Genomic DNA, 17,412 nt, shown 5'->3' on the forward strand with positions numbered 1-17,412 from the left:
AAAGGACATTTTATATTAGATCCTTTTTTTAAGTAAGCTCTACATCCAACATGGGGCTCGAACTCACATCCCCAAGTTCAAGAGCCACATGCTCTTCTGATTGAGCCAACCAGCGCCTTTGTATTAGACTATTGATAATTGGTGATCTTAAGTTTGGTCATTTGGTTAAAGCGATAACGACTGGATGTCTTAACTGCAAAGGAATGTTTTTCCTTTAGAATTAATAAAATTATCTGTGGAGTAATACTAGGAGACCACGTGAGTAACCAGTTTCCTAATAATCTTTCACTCAAGGTTTTTAGCATCTCCTGAGATCCTTGCTTGAACCAATTACTGTAAGAGTTGAAATGGTGTGTTTTAACAATAAATATTCTATATTTACTGCCTGATAGTTTCTGTAAAGAATAACTTTCCTTTTTTAAGCTCCTTTCTCCCAATATTTTGTTAATTTATATTGTCATAACACAGTGGCCTAATGCATTTTCATTAATCTTTTCCATAATTCTTTTGATGCTCTCATGGCTCCAGTTTGATTAAGCAACATTATTTACAGCAAACACGGGTGCCCTCTGGTTGGTAAAGAGCATCTAGACGGGTAGAAACTATAAATCAACTATAGACACGTGATGCAAATACCATCATTCTGGGCTTCTCTAGGTGTGGTGACTGTCACTGTTGGGTATGTCCTAGATGAGGGACCCTGGATACTGTGACTATGAATAAGTTATTGGCTCCTATGGGGCATATGGCTGCTACTCCGAGCGAGGTTCCATATTGCCTGATGTGACACTTCTTCCCTTGTCCCTGAACAACCACTTGGGGGACCGACTGTCTGCTATCTGGACTGATCTGTCTGCTACTGCACGGTGTCCCGTGGAAGAACATTCTGCACTGCTGGCAATCTGTACCTCTCTGAGCAGACAGATGCCAAATGTGGCCCATGGTAGTTTTAGGAGTCTGAAGGTTTAGTGGAGCCCATGAAAATCCATAATGGGAATTGTACTATTTTCAAACAAAAAACTCAGAAATTTCACTCCCATCCCTATCCCCTCCATTACATCGTCATACATTTCTCCATTTTTTGTTATATATATATATATATATATATATAGCTATATAGCATTCCTTTTTTGTTTTGTTTATTTTTCAGAGAGAGAGACTAAACAGACAGACAGAGCACGAGCAGGGGAGGGGCAGAGAGAGGGAGACACAGAATCCAAAACAGGCTCCAGGCTCCGAGCTGTCATCACAGAGCCAGACGCGGGTCTCGAAGTCACAAACCGCGAAATCATGACCTGAGCCAAAGTTGGATGCTTAACGAACTGAGCCACCCAGGCGCCCTTGTTTCTCCATTTATGATTTATCTTACCTATGTTTTCCTTTGCAAATAAAGGTACATATCTTTCTTACATGAATGTACTAACACACACACATATAATATATACATATATATATATACACCAGACACACACACATATATATCATATATAAAGATATATATCTTGAAAATCACTCATATCTTTTTTTTAATGGCTGCATAGTGTTTCACTTCTATGACCTGTCCACTACGTAGACATAATCAAAGATTATGCAACCAGTTTCCCATCGATGGGCATGGAAATTGTTTTGAATTAATTGTTCTATTAAATATAAGTTCAATTGATTAACAAAGAGATAAAGAAGATGTGGTGTATATACAGTGGAATATTATGTGGTGATAAAAAAAGACTGAAATCTTGCCATCTGCAACAAGGTGGATGGGACTAGAGTGTATTATGCTGAGCAAAATAGGTCAGAGAAAGACAAATATCACATGATTTCGCTAATATGTGGAATTTAAGAAACAAAACAGATGAACATAGGGGGAAGGAAGGAAAAATAAGATTAAAAACAGAGAGGGAGGCAAACCATAAGGAACTCTTAAATACAGAGAACAAACTGGGGATTGCTGGAGGGGTGCTGGGTAGGGGGATGGGCTAAAAGGGTAAATGGCATTAAGGAGGGCACTTGTTGGGATGAGCACTGGGTGTTATATGTAAGTGATGAATCGCTGAATTCTATTCCTGAAATCATTATTACACTATATGTTATATTACACTGTATGTTAACTAACTTGAGTTTAAAAGTAAATAAATAAATAATAAATAAATAAATAAATAAATAAAAAGTAAAAATAAGTTCAAGGGGCGTCTGGGTGGCTCAGTCAATTGAACATCCCATCTTGATTTCAGTTCAGGTCATGACTGAGCCTGGCATCAGACTCCCGGTTGAGTGTGGCGCTTGCTTAAGATTTTCTCTCTCTCCTCTGCTCCTCTCCCCAGCTCGTGCTCTCTCTCTCTCTCTCCAAAATGAATTTAAAAAATAAACAATAAAAAAAAAATAAGTTCACAATAAATAGCCCTGTGAATGTTTGACCTGTTTGTGGAGGTGTATCATTAGAATAAATTCCTGGAGGCAGGAATGCGGGGTCAAGGGTTGAATGCATAGGTGACTTTGTTAGATATTACCACATTCCTCTCCACAACGGTTGTACCATTGTGTGCTTGAGCTAGCAATGAATGAGAGCGCCATGTGTGTCTGCCAAGAAGAGCATTGTCACAATCAGTAGATATCCTCAGAAAATGCATAAAACTAGATCTCTGTGGCACAAAATTAGGACGTCATAAGGAGAAAATACAGCAAGATATACATGGCATCAATGAAAAGTGAGTTGCATACAAGAAAAATTTTAAGTTAGGGGCACCTGGGTGGCTCAGTCGCTTAGGCAACTGATTTTAGCTCAAGTCATAGGGCTCGTGGGTTTGAGCCCTGCATTGGGCTCTGTGCTGCCTGCTTGGGATTCCCTGTCTCCCTCTCTCTCTGCCCCTCCTTGACTCACACTTTCTCTCTCTCTCAAAAATAAAATAAATAAACATTTAAAAAATTTTTTTAAGTTAAAAGGGGCGCCTGGGTGGCTCAGTCGGTTAAGCGTCCAACTTCGGCTCAGGTCACAATCTCGTGGCTCATGGGTTCAGGCCCCGCGTTGGGCTCTGTGCTGATAGCTCGGAGCCTGGAGCCTGCTTCAGAATCTGTGACTCCCCCTCTCTCTCTGTCCCCTCCCCAGCTCATGCTCTGTCTCTGTCTCTCAAAAAATAAACATTAAAAAACATTTTTTTTAGTTTAAAGTTAAAAAAGAATCCTAAACTGAAATAGCATTGTCAATATCTGCAATAGAAGCAGTGAAAAATAGAATTAGAACTGCAGAGGGAGCCTGGCTAGCTCAGTCAGTAAAGCATCTGACTCTTTTTTTTTTTTTTTTTAATTTTTTTTTTTTTTCAACGTTTATTTATTTTTGGGACAGAGAGAGACAGAGCATGAACGGGGGAGGGGCAGAGAGAGAGGGAGACACAGAATCGGAAACAGGCTCCAGGCTCTGAGCCATCCGCCCAGAGCCCGACGCGGGGCTCGAACTCACGGACCGCGAGATCGTGACCTGGCTGAAGTCGGACGCCCAACCGACTGCGCCACCCAGGCGCCCCGAAAGCATCTGACTCTTGATCTCAGGGTCATGAGTTCAAGCCCCATGTTGGGAATGGAGCCTACTTAAGTAAGAGCTTTGTCCACATTCCAGGGCCTTAGACAGCCATTCATAGACATTGTTGAGGTATAAGTTTGTATGATCTCTTGGGCAGGTCATTTGGTAACTTCAATCAAAGACCTTTTAAATTTACCCCATAACTGGGGCGCCTGGGTGGCGCAGTCGGTTAGGCGTCCGACTTCAGCCAGGTCACGATCTCGCGGTCCGTGAGTTCGAGCCCCGCGTCGGGCTCTGGGCTGATGGCTCAGAGCCTGGGGCCTGCTTCCGATTCTGTGTCTCCCCCTCTCTCTGCCCCTCCCCCGTTCATGCTCTGTCTCTCTCTGTCTTAAAAATAAATAAACGTTGGAAAAAAAAAATTAAAAAAAAAAATTTACCCCATAATTTTAGTTTTAGGATTCCATCTCAAGGAAATCGTAAAAATACATGTACAATATTTTATGTAGAACAATATTCATCCCCATGTTACGTATTACATTAAAAAGCTGGAAAGTTCTACACGCTTCATATGAGAGGATAACAGTTCAGTAAAGTACAGTCCATGACATGAATATAATGTGGTTTTTAGAAATTAAAGTGTGAGTATATATTGTGTAATTAGCTAAGTATTTTGTATTTGCTTGTTGAACCCTCAGTAAGACGATACTGGATATCTTCCCTTGGCCCTTCCATGGGCACTAACCACTCTTCTCTAGCTTGTTCTGTCCCCTGACGGCCGACTAGCAAGCACTGCATGAACAGGATCCCTTGCCTTCTCCGTTCTAGTTGGGGTAGGTCAATGGAGAGGAATAGGGGGAGGTGAGGGGGAAGCAGGTGAGGAAGGCTGGGTATTATTTGTCCTGGAAACTCTGTGAGTTTCCTTTGGGCTGGATGTCTCCCTGAACTAAAGGCCACAGCTTGTGTGTCAGGCAGCCTTGACCAAACACCTCTGTCACCGGGTTCTGAGAACTGTTCTCTCTCTTTACCCCTTCACGGTGATCAGCCTTCTTGCTGTCACCAGCCGGGAGGTACACTATGATTCTGTGTGGTTTCTCTTCATCTTGCCCACACCTTTTAAAATATTTCCTCTATGATACTCTTTTCAAATGATTGAATTTTTTTAATGTTTTTATTTATTTTTGACAGAGAGAGAGAGAGAGACAGAGCATGAGGGGAGGGGCAGAGAGAGAGGGAGACACAGAATCTGAAGCAGGCTCCAGGTTCTGAGCTGTCAGCACAGAGCCCGACGCAGGGCTCGAACTCACAGACCGCGAGATCATGACCTGAGCCAAAGTCGGACGCTCAACCAACTGAGCCACCCAGGCGCCCCTCTCTTCAAATGATTGAATAAGAGTTTGCTGTTTTCCTGCTGGAACCCTGACAGATACAACTTATGACATTCTATATTTGACGAGACAGGCACAGAGAAGTTAAGTAATTTGCCCAAGGTCCGACAAGGGAGGAAATAATACTTGTAGGGTATGTTGAAATCGTTCCTTTATTTATCTATTTCAAAACAACTTTTGGGGTTTTTTACAAAAGATATTCAAAATATACAATACAAACAAATAAAATGGAACGAGGAAATCTCCATATTTCCATTCACCTATCCCATTCATTATTTATTTATTTATTTTAATTTTTGTAAATGTTTTTTTTTTGAGAGAGAGAGAGAGAGACAGAGTGCAAGTGGGGGAGAGCAGAGAGAGAGAGAGAGGGAGACACAGAATCCGATGCATGCTCCAGGCTCCAAGCTGTCAGCACAGAGGCCAACAAGGGGCTGGAACTCATGAGCCATGAGATCGTGACCCAAGGGGACTTAACCGATTTAGTCACCCCAGGGCCCCTATTTATTTTAAATGTTTATTTACTTTTGAAAGAGAGAGAGCATGCAAGTGGGGAGGGTGCAGAGAGAGGGAGAGGGAGACACAGAATCAAAGCAGGCTCTGTGCTGCCAAAACAGAACCGGGGGGGGGGGGGGGGGGGCTGAACCCATGAACTGCCAGATCATGACCTGAGCTGAAGTCGAACGCTCAACCGACTGAACCAGCCAGCCACCCAGGCGCCCCTCATTTATTATTTATTAATAAGACTCCCACATTTTTATCTACAGCCAAACTCCTGCTTTGAGTCTCTGGCTTTCTGTTCAACTATCTACCCTATAACCTTCATCTGGATGTCTCAAAGGCATTTGAAACTGATCATGTCCAAAAGTAGGCTCATGATCTTCCAAATTCTAGCCACAACCAAGTCCTGTCAGTTTTACATGTAAATGTCTCTAATATGTCCACAGCCCTCCAGGTGCCACCACCCACCCTAGTCCAAGACCCCATCACAGCTTTCTTTGAAAAATCCCAAGCTTTGGACTCTTCGTATGTATCTACTCTTTTCTCCTTCAACCCGTTATTTACATGGTAGGCAGATAGATGTTTTCAAAATGCCGTCTAGTTGTATCACCCTTTGCTTAAAATCATGCAGTGGCTTCCATTGCTTTAGAATACAGACCAAGAGGGACGCCTGGGTGGCTCGGCCGGTTAAGCATCCGACTTTGGCTCAGGTCATGATCTCATGGTTTCTGAGTTCAAGCCCTGCATCAGGCTCTGGGCTGACAGCTCGGAGCCTGGAGCCTGCTTCAGACTCTGTGTCTCCCTCTCTCTCTGCCCCTCCCTGCTCATGCTCTGTCTCTCACAAATAAATAAACATTTATCAGAACACATCAAGCATGTGGTTGTCTATACCCTCTACTATAGCTCTTTTAGCAGACTGTATGTTCGGTGAAGGTCTCCGGCTGTCTCGTGTTGCCCGCGTATCCCCAGTACTTTGCCCTGTGCCTGGCACGTAGCATGAAATCAAATATTTGAATGAAAAGAAATGAATGCAATAGGGGTATGGAGAAAGTTGGATGGAATCATATTTAGGAAAGGTCTGAATTCTTTATATCTCTTATTTCCTCTTCACTTCAATGTCTAACAAGATAAAAATGTTATCAATTTAGTCATAATCTCAACCACTTTTGTAGAAAGTAAAAGCTTTTAAAGCCTGATAAAGACGATATATTCCCTCACAGTTTCTTCAACAAGATATTGATACGGAATTGGGAGGTGGACAAGAGAAAGAGTTATAGGTGGATTTTTAAGTGTTTGTTTTTGAGAGAGGGAGAGAGGGAGAGAGAGAACAAGTGGGGGGGGCAGAGAAAGAGGGAGATAGAGGATCTGAAGTGGGCGTCACACTGACAGCAGAAAGCACCAACCCAGGCATCATGACCTGAACTGAAGCTGATGCTTGTCAACCGACTGAGCCACCCAAGGGTGGATTTTAAAAAATATTTTTCTTTTTTTTTTAAGAGTTTTTTTATTTTTAAATTTGTTTTTAATGGTTACTTATTTTTGAGAGAGACACAGAGCACAAGTTGGGGAGGGCCAGGGAGAGAGGGAGACACAGAATCAGAAGCAGGCTCCAGGGTCTGGGCTGTCAGCACAGAGCCTGACGCGGGGCTCAAACTCATTAACTATGAGATCATGACCTGACCTGAAGTCAGTTGCTTAAGCAACTGAGCCACCAGGCGCCCCTGATTTTTAAAAAAATATTTTAACAGATTCTAGCTAACTTCCTGGAGTTCTCATCACCTACCCTAGATGTTATAATTACATCTATTTTCGAGGGTTCTAATAATGATGACCAAACCAGCTCTAGGAGGATAAAGTGTAAATATAAAGAAGGGATAAAACTAGCAAGAGGCTGGTTGTACAGTAAAACATGGGCACTAAATATCCCTCTTCCGTAGGATGGGGAAACACGTTTTCTTTTTTTTGTTTCTGCGCCTTAGCCAGCCCTTCACCTTCACTTTTAAAGTGCAGGTCCCACTTAATCTGTGATAGTTGAGTTCTTAATTTTCTCGCCTACGCGCTTCGATTTGGGTCAAGCACCTCAGCTTGAACCACCCCACAGAGAACCAATCGTCACCAAGTCAAGCCCAAGTAACAGTTCCCACTTCACCCCGCCCCCTCCCTAGGGAGGGCCCGCGCGCGGCTGCGCAGACCTCACCCTGGCCCCTTGTGACGTCACAAAGGAGCCATAGCGGGTGGGCGCGGCCATTACCCTGCCATCTTAGTCCCCTTCCCGAGCCCACCCGGCCCAGTCCACTTTTAGTCACGGCGTGAGAGTAACGGCACTAGGCTGAAACTCTCACGCGCCCACCGCTCCATCCTTTGGTGGTGCCGCCCGCCTCTCGGGGCAGGCGAGGTAGGCGGGGCCAGGCTGCGGTAGCGCCGGGTCTCCTCGCCACCTAGTGGGCTGGGCGCCTCACCCCCGGGCAGGCCCGGGAGAGTGCCGGTTCGGGACAGCAGGGACCGGCAAGGAGGGGGCCCGTAGAGGAGGGGCAGAGGGCAGAACACCGCGTCCCTCCTCACGCGCTACACCACCATGAGCGCACACAACTCGCCCGCCTCGCAGGGGGGCCGAGGTGGCGGGGGGGCCGAGCGCGCTCCCGGAGCCGAGGGCATCGCTGCCCAGATCCCGAGCCAGGCCTCCATCTCGGGCGCGGCCGCATCTTCCATGTCCGGGTCGAACATCCATGCCGAGTGGCGGACCTTGACCGGTTCGTTGGCCAGGCAAGCGTGGAGCAGGTCCGCAACGGACACCGGATACGAGAACACCTCCAGGTCCAGCGCGTCGGCCCAACTCGATTTCAGTCTTAGCAGGAGGACCAACACGGACTCTAACACAAGCCTCTGGCGCTTTGACGCCCACGGCCAGAGTCACCAGATCCCCCAGTCTGCTACCCGCTTGAGCACCGCCGAGAGGGCCGCCCCAGCATCCGACCCGGACGCCAGCAGCGGTCGGGGATCGGTACCAGCCCCCGCCCCGCCCTCAGACTCCATCCGAGTGTCGGTATCAGAATCCATCCTGGCCGCAGGGCGCGGCTACCCCCGGGTATCAGTGCCAGGACCTCCTATAACCAATAACTCTTCCCCAGAGTCGATGGAAGGGTCCGACCCGCCCGTGACACCCGGCTTCCTCAGGGTATCTACACCAGCACCTCCTCCACCCAGTAACACTCTCCAGGAGTCTGCACAAAGGTTGGCCCGGCCCTCAGTGCAAGGCTCCTTCCGGAGTTCGGTGCAAGGACCTCCCACACCTAACTCCCCTCTAGTGTCACAGCACAGGTCCTTGCGGTTCCCAGTAGCTGGCTTTCCCCGAGTGTCAGTAGACGCATCCGCCCAGCTCTCGGACTCCACTGTAGAGTTGTTGCAAGGGTCCGCCCCGTCCTCCGTGCTCAGCATCCCCCGGGGTTCGCTGCAAAGATCTGTCCGGTACTCCGACGTCTCCGGAGCGTCGGTGCAAGCGAGCGCCCCGCCCTCAGTGCCCGGCTCCCCCCGGGGTTCGCTGCAAGGATCTGTCCTGTACACTAACATCTACCGAGCGTGGGTGCAAGAGAGCGCCCCGCCCTCAGGGCCCGGCTCGCCCCGGGGTTCGCTTCAAGGATCTGTCCCGTACCCCGACGTCTCCGGAGAGTGGATGCAAGAGACCTCCTCGCCCTCAGTGCCCAGCTCCCCCCGGGGTTTGCTGCAACGATCTGTCCCGTACTTAGACCTCTACCGAGCGTGGGTGCAAGAGACCGCCTCGCCCCCAGTGCTCGGCTCCCCCCCGGGTTCGCTGCAAGGATCTGTCCCGTACCCCGACGCCTCCGGAGGGTGGGTGCAAGAGACCCCCTCGCCCTCAGTGCCCAGCTCCCCCCGGGGTTTGCTGCAACGATCTGTCCCGTACTTAGACCTCTACCGAGCGTGGGTGCAAGAGAACGCCTCGCCCCCAGTGCCCGGCTCCCCCCGGGGTTCGCTGCAACGATCTGTCCGGTATTCTGACGTCTCCGGAGCGTCGGTGCAAGAGACAGCCCCGCCCTCAATGCTCGGCTCCCCCCGGGGTTCGCAGCAGGGAAAGGTCCCGAGCTCGGACTCCTCCCAAGCGTCGGGACAAGGATCCGCCCAGCCCTCAGTGCCCGGCTCCCCCCGAGGTTCGCAGCAGGGACCGGTCCCGAGCTCGGACTCCTCGCGAGCGTCGGGACAAGGATCCGCCCAGCCCCCAGTGCCCGGCTCCACTCGGGTGTCCGTGGAAGAATCGACTCCGCCCCTGGCCTCCCCCCGAGAGTCGGTAGAAGGGTCCGCCCCGCCCTTGACTGGCCCCACTTCTATACCTACGCCCCGGGAGAGTCTCAATCAGAGCATGGCGAGTCGGGAGAAGGCGAGTGTCGCGGGCCACATGTTCGACGTAGTCGTGATAGGAGGCGGCATCTCAGGTCAGTGTGGGCCGTAGCGGTAACCTGAGGGGCCCTGGCCGGCCTGGGGTGGGGGCTTGCAGTAACGCCGCGGCGTTTGGGGGTCTCTTTTGTGCATGCTGGTGTGCAACAGTGCCCGGCCCCGGATCCTGCAAGCGCGGGGGTTGGGCCAGTTTTGCCTGTGGTGTGAACTGGGGGAGGCAGAACAAAAATTTTACTACTACAATTAAATACTAACATTTAACTAGCTTTTGCTGTGCAGTTAAATTCAGTACGTTACTTGCATTTTCTCAATCCTGGGAGACGGGTACTATATTCGCCCCCATTTTACAAAACCAAATAACTGAGGTCTGGAGACTTTTCAATAACTTTCCAGAGGTCAAATCACTTAGCCAGAAAGTGGCGAAATCATTTTTTTTTTTTTCCAGTTAAGACCTTTACTTCTAATCCCTGAGGTGGCGGCTGCTTTGATTCACTCATTTCATGTCCTTTGCCCTAAACAGGACATCAGTGTTCGGATTTTTGTACTATGGAGGTAGTAATAGAGTTATTCCAGTTCTACTCTTCTCCAAGCACTTTTCTTTAGAAAATTTGGTGAGTGAAGAGGAAGGAAGAATCGTTTTTTTTTAATGTTTATTTTGAAGGGGAGAGAGAGAGTGACAGAGTGCCAGTGGGGGAGGGGCAGAGAGAGAAGGAGACACAGAATCGAAAGGGGGCTTCACGCTCCCAGCGGTCAGCACAGAGCCCTACCTGGGGCTGGAACCCTGGAGCCCCACAAACCCCGAGATCATGACCCAGCCGAAGTCCGACACCTAACCGACTGAGCCACCCAGGCGCCCCAATATTTCTTTTTTAAGAAGAGGATGGGCTTTTAGGTTGAACGTAACTCCCACCATTTCTTAGAGCTTGCAGGAAAGTGTAGGGCATTTATTGCCCAAAGGGAATCCCTTTCTGAAGCAGAGGCTGATTGTGTCTTTTATAAGCACTCCCACCATCTGAATCTTGTCCTGTGTGGAGCTGGTGAGCCTGGGTTCGCCCGGTCCTGTCTTGGTTTTGCAGCTGACCGAGTGGTGCATGAGGCTTGCCAGTATTTTCCTGGAAATCTCATCATGACTGATATATTAAATTGTCACTTAGGCTGTCATAATTGGTAAAATATTTGAAATTTAGGAATTGTGTTTCAGCCCTAGCTAAAATCCCGCGTGAATCTGCCCAGGAGCGGGAAGGTGTTAATTTCTGAAATATATCTGCAGAATTTGATATAGGAAGAGGGAGAAAGAAGGTGGAAGGGAGTAAGTCTGGTAGCCCCACAGTAGCCATTTTTGTGTATAATTCTTTTGGGGAGACTCTGAACATGCTTACAAATTAATTTTGGGTGGAGATAGCTTTTGACTTGGTCTGTTGAGGATCAACAGTCTGAAACACCAGAGAAGAGGTTGGCCTGAGCTGCTGCTTTGACAACTCCAGCCAGTGCCAAAAAAAACATGCATGTATGTTGGAGCATCGGAGGAAAGCAGACCCTGGTGGCGAGTAAGAAAAAGAACTATATTTCTCTTGTTTCCATTCATTCATTCATTCGTTCATTCAACAACCACTCTCTGAGTGCCTGCAATGAAGAGAACGGTTGTTTCCAAAAACCTGGTGCTCCTATGCAAGCCTCCTAGAAGCAATGTGATTGGTGATCACTAGGAAATAAATATTCTGATAGTGTGGCCTTGTAAAGTAAATTGATTATTTCTCTCTCTTCTCCCATCTCCCATCTCCCATTGATTTTGCAATTCGAACTTCTTTCTGGGATTTTATCTTTGTCCTTTTCTTGTTCTGTGCTCCAGTATTCCTTAAGGAGCATTTCGTCTTTCATTTTCCCTCTGCCTGATTACCTGCTTTCTCCCTGTCCGCACCTTACTCCCAGTAGGTGGTCTTGAGCAGAGGTGGACTTACCGTGTAGGTGGTGACCCTCATGCTTTATGGCCTTACAGCTGCAGGTGCCTTCTGGCTCTCATTCCGAATAAATAGCTTCATGCTGAGTCTTGTGTTGGTAACGTGGCATTCTTTTTTTCTTAGAAAAAAGCATGCAAGTAATATAAGCTTCAGGCCCCTCAAAACCTGGATCTGTCTGTAGTCACTAGTGACTGTTAATTTCTTTGTGTCATTCAGAGAGTGCGAGCAGGGGAGGGACAGGGAGAAGGCAACAGATGATCTGAAGCGGGCACTGCCCTGACAGCCGTGAGCCCCGTGCAGGGCTCATGAACCACGAGATCATGGCCTGAGCCACAGACGCTCAACCCACTGAACCACCCAGGTGCCCTGGATTTGAGTGATTTTTAACACCAAAACTGGCCAGAGACATTGCATTCCGGCTCTGGTGGCTTCCCAGATGGTTCACAACTAAAATAAAAGGAGGTGCAAGTCTGGTTCAGGATAAACCCTGCACGCAGACTGGGTATTTCATGAGGAGGTAAGAGGCATTACTTCCCAAGAGCTCTTGAGATACCAGAAGCATAATCTTTGTGTGGGCCTGGCAAAATCCCATGAGTTACTTAATAATCCCTCTATCAGTTTTTAAATGCTTTGGGATATTTCTTACAGCTTTTGTCAGGACTTGCACACTTTAATATGCTACTCACACACTTACAATACATGGCCAATACTTAATACTTAGCATCTGTAACAAAGCAGCTCCCAGAAGAGTACAAATTCCAAATGACATTCCTCAAAATCAATCTATAGTAACAGAATGACAGGATCTTAATATAGCTCTCTTTTGTCATTAAAAAAAAACAACATAAAACAGAGCATGTCTTATAGCCACAAAACCCCTTTTTCTGTCCACTAATCAATTACATAATTGTATCTACTATGTCACTAGTGGAGATGGGAAAACCCACCTGCTCATTTGTAAGCAGTATAATGGTACGTTTAGCATGCTCTGGCCCTTATGTGTCATCCATCATCTGTCACCAAGTCCTTCTTGAAACTCCTTTCATTTTGTGACACTAGGATCCTGAATTTTTTATCCCACACTGATCGCTCCTTTTCTGTTCCTTTCATGTGCCCATATTCTTGTGAACTTCTAGTTTTGAAATGGCCCCGAGTTTCCGTTGTTGGTCACTTTTGGGCTCTTATGCACTCTCTCCCTTCTCTTTCTCATTCTAGGACTTCAGATTTATCTATAGAACGCTCTTAAGTCTCTAATTGGGGTCTGTTTCGTTCTCTCAGCTCCTGTTCTACAGCTTATCTGCTGCTGGATATTTCACACTTGAGTGTCCTCTTCTTACTTCGTATTCATCATGTCCAAAAGCCTCCTTGCGGTCTCAGCCCAGCTTGTCTCCCTCACTTCTTGGCTCCACCTTCAATTCCTTATTTGGGCTCTTCCTCTTCTCCATTCCCAGTGACTCCCCCGTCCCCAGAATAGACCCTGGACGCCTTCAGCTCTCCAAGTTACGACCGTCTTTCCAGTGGCCACCCTTTACTTTGGGTTTTCCTTTCATGTCCATCCTGCAGTGTTCTCCCAGAGTTGATTTTTTTTTTTAACTTGAGCAGAGTTGACCCACAATGTTACATTTGTTTCAGGTGTACAACTTGGTGATTCAACAAGTCTGTATGTACTTCACACTGTGCTCACCCCAAGTGTAGCTACCATCTGCCCCATTACGTTGCCATTATAGTACCATGGACTATATTCCATATACTCTGCCTTTCATCCCTGTGGCTTATTCATTCCATAACCAGACTTGATTTTTTTTTTAATTTATTTATTTTTGAGAGAGACAGAGAGAGCATGAGCGGGGGAGGGGCAGAGAGATGGAGAGAAAGAGGACCCCAAGTGGGCTTCATACCATCAGCGTGGAGCCCGATGTGGGGGCTTGAACCCATGAGATCATGACCTGAGCCGAAATCAAGAGTCTGCCATTTGACCAATGGAGCCCTCCAGGCGCCTCCAGACTTGCTTTTTTTTAAAAACACTTCTTTCATCACCTTGCTTTTCTGCTCAAGACCTTCCCTGGTCTACTCCCAGCCTCTCAAACTCCCCACTGCATCCCCAATTATCTGGCCCCACTTTGTTGGACAAGTAGCATTTCCCACTGCCCCCAGCATGGAGTTGAGCTTTGTTTTTGTGTTTCTTAACATGGAAGTGCTTCTCTCTCACTGCCTACATCCTATCCATTCCTCGTCACCTGACTCGTGACCCTTTCCGTGACCACCCTGGCTGGCCTTGATTTTCTCTATTTATTAGTGCTTGTCCTCTCTAACAATCTACACTCATTTTCTGTCTCTATGTGTATTTCTTGATGTCATTTTTTTTTCAAGTTTATTTTTTTATTTTGAGACAAAGAGCGTGTGAGCGGTGGAGGGGCAGAGAGAGGGGGAGAGAGAATCCCAAGCAGCCTTTGCACCATCAGCGCGGAGCCTGATGTGGGACTCGAACTCACGGCCCGTGAGATCATGACCTGAGCCGAAATGAAGAGTCGGCCACTTAACCGACAGAGCCACCCAGGCGACCCTCTTGATGTTATTTTAACTGTGGCAATTCAGTCCTTGACTATAGATGCTAGTTTTTACTCAGGAGCTGACAGAGAGAGAGCAGATGGCAGAAACGAAGCAGGGTAAGATTTAAAAATCTGCCCTGAACTGAGCATTTCTGAGTTGGCTTTCTTTAAGGGGAAGAAAAAAGGAAAAGAAAAAAACAACAAAAAAAAAGCCCATCTCCAGGGGACATTGTTTACTTCAGAGTCTTTGGGCCAAAGGGTTTTTGGAAAGGCAGTCCAGTCCAATCCCCTAAGATTTTAATCCTCTTGACGGCATCTCCTTAGCGATGGTCTGGCTGTAGCTTTGAACACGTCTAGGGAAGGGGAATGCTCTGCCCCTCAAAGCAACTCCTTGTGTGCCTGGACTCCTCCAAGCCCTTTGGGAGCCTCTATTCCATATGCCAGGCGATGGCAAGATCACGGGGAAAGAGGGATGACGATGAGTAAGTAGTTTCTCCGCCCATAAGGTGCCTGGTCCTCTTTTTAGAAGTAATCAAGGAAGAGCGTAATTGACATTCATACAGTGAGAGAAATATTAATGGCATGAATGTGAACAAAGTCTTGGGACCTTGAGAGATAAGTTTCCAAGTGATAATGCTGGATAGTCCGGGGTAGGTAGTTTCTGCATGCTTGTTGAAATTTTTAAGTGTCATGTAGAAAGAGATCTTTCCAACTAGTGTCTGAGTAGCGGAACTTCCTTGTATTTTTGAAATCTTGCCATTCGCAACTACGTGGATGGAACTAGAGGGTACTATGCTAAGTGAAATTAGTCAGAGAAAGACAAATAGCATATGACTTCACTCATATGAGGACTCTAAGACACAAAACAGATGAACATAAGGGAAGGGAAGCAAAACTAATATAAAAACAGGGAGGGGGGACAAAACGTAAGAGACTCTTAAATACGGAGAACAAACAGCGTTCCGGGAGGGGTTGAGGAAGGGGGGATGGGCTAAATGGGGAAGGGGCACTAAGGAATCTACTCCTGAAATCGTTGTTGCCCTATATGCTAACTAACTTGGATGTAAATTAAAAAAAGAAATTTAAAAAAATCCATTGTTTTAAAAGAATAGAGAGCACTAGCCACCCAGAACTCGGTGTTGTGTAAAATCAGCAGGGACTGGGTCCTTCCCATCCTCTGAGACATACCACAATTTGCCTTCTTGCTGAAATACATCGCCGTGAAGAGTCAGTTCTGCGGAGAGCATTTCTGCCATTTTAACCCAGAACTTGGCAGCACATCCTTGTGGTTCTGTAGTGATTAAGAAAAACATTTTTAAAAATGCGGCTTATTTTGGGCACCTTAGTTATTTAGATACTCTGAGGTTCAGCGCAAACTGAGCGTTGATTTTTCTTCTGCATTTCTGGACCCTTCTTTGCCTCTCTTTTGCATTTTTTCCCCTCAAAAATTCACTAGGATGCTTTCACTTTAGAAACTTTTTTGATGTTAAACAAAGAATTCAAGAAAATTTGCGTTCTGATTTTTTGAAGTAGGAAATGCGGAAGTCCGTTAGTGGCGAATATGGGTCATACCGTTCTTGTGCAGGTGTGACATACACATATTTTACAGGTGTACCCAGAAAGCCTGAGGTCCTGTTGTGGTTTTCTATCACATGCAGGGGTTCGCAAGAGTGTAGACATCCAATTAGCGTCCATTTGAACACTTACACTTGCACGTATGAAATGGATAGATTTCATAATGACAGCTCCCTTTCGTTTTATGTCTGAGTGATGAGAACTGCACAAGATCAGCCAAAAGAAATTTTGGTACGTTTTTAACTCTTGTAAGGTTTGAGACAAGTTGATCGTTAGGACTGTTTTTTTCTTTTTTCCTTTATTGTGAAAAATACAGGTTTGCCAGGAATTGAGATTGCCACATTGACGATGTGTTCCTTATTATGTTGTCATTTAGCATTATGAACTAGGGCACCTTAAAATATATTTTTTTAACATTTAAAGAAAAAATTTTAAATAATCTCTACACCCAGCGTGGGGTTCGAACTCAACGACCCCGAGATCGAGTCGCACGCTCTACTGAGTCAGCCAGGAACCCCCAGGGCATAGTTTAAAATCTTTAAACTGTGGTTTTGTCATATATAAAATTAGAGGTTGGAGTAAGTTGGATTATGTTATATGTGATGTCTCTTCCAGCATCTCTTTTAGAAATTAGTAGTTTTCCTAACTGTCTCTGCAGCTTTCTGGTTTGGACTCATCCTCAACCTGTTTTTAATTCCATGTTGTATTCTGGAAATGGTTTGCATGATCTCTCATATTGACATCCTACGGTAAATTTTTGTAAAAATTATTTTTAAACGTTTTATTTACTTTTGAGAGTGAGAGTACAAACAGGGGAGGGACAGAGAGAGAGGGAGACAGAGGATCCGAGGCAGGCCCTGTGCTGCCAGCAGACAGCCCAACGCGGGGCTCGAACGCACAATGGTGAAATCATGACCGGAGCCGATGTCGGCTGCTCAACCAACTGAGCCACCCAGGCGCCCCTACATCCTACACTAAAATCAGGGTCTGGGGCTCCCTTACACATGTTCATTCACACCTTCTCCATGACTTCTCTGAGCCTTGTTTCAAAGCCCTTTTGGAGTTGCTGCTAAGCCAAAGTAAATAAAACCCCACTTTATAGCAATAGTTAATCAATTGATTAGGTAAGAGTGTCAATAGGAACATAAAAATCAGACGATAAGCTTTGAGAGTTGAGTTTATTACATATTAACCATGTTCAAGGGTCACAGAATTGCAGCCTGTAAGGGCTCACAGGGACCAAACCGAGGCTCAGAGGGATGAAGTGAACTACCAAGTGCCACAAAATTCTTATTGGCATAACTTGACCTTGGACCCCTAAAATATCGACTGCTAGGGCAGTACCGCTTCCATACCCCACTTCACTGGGCTGGCCTTATAGGCCTAGTCATAGAACTGCAGTGAACTTTCCTATTGCTTTACTTTAATGCTTGATGCTCTGAAACTTTGTGACTATTGTTTCACTGTAATTAACATTTTAGAATATATTACGTGGCATGTTACTGCTTCATGAACATTTACAT

The 17,412-nt window shown here is 46.4% G+C and overlaps 1 protein-coding gene across 1 annotated transcript in view; it reads left to right on the forward strand.

The window, feature by feature from the left end:
- The first annotated feature begins 9,772 nt into the window (after positions 1-9,772).
- MAOA (monoamine oxidase A) overlaps positions 9,773-17,412 on the forward strand; it is a 67,736-nt gene continuing 60,096 nt past the window's right edge. Inside the window, exon 1 of the mRNA XM_047076400.1 lies at positions 9,773-9,845. Coding sequence (XP_046932356.1) covers positions 9,773-9,845 — 73 coding nt within the window. The remainder of the gene's footprint in view (positions 9,846-17,412) is intronic.

Source organism: Lynx rufus, unplaced genomic scaffold, assembly GCF_022079265.1.
Source record: "Lynx rufus isolate CCGP_SWC_20201006 ecotype Redwood Valley unplaced genomic scaffold, mLynRuf1.p SCAF_14, whole genome shotgun sequence".
Taxonomy (NCBI): Eukaryota; Metazoa; Chordata; class Mammalia; order Carnivora; family Felidae; genus Lynx; species Lynx rufus.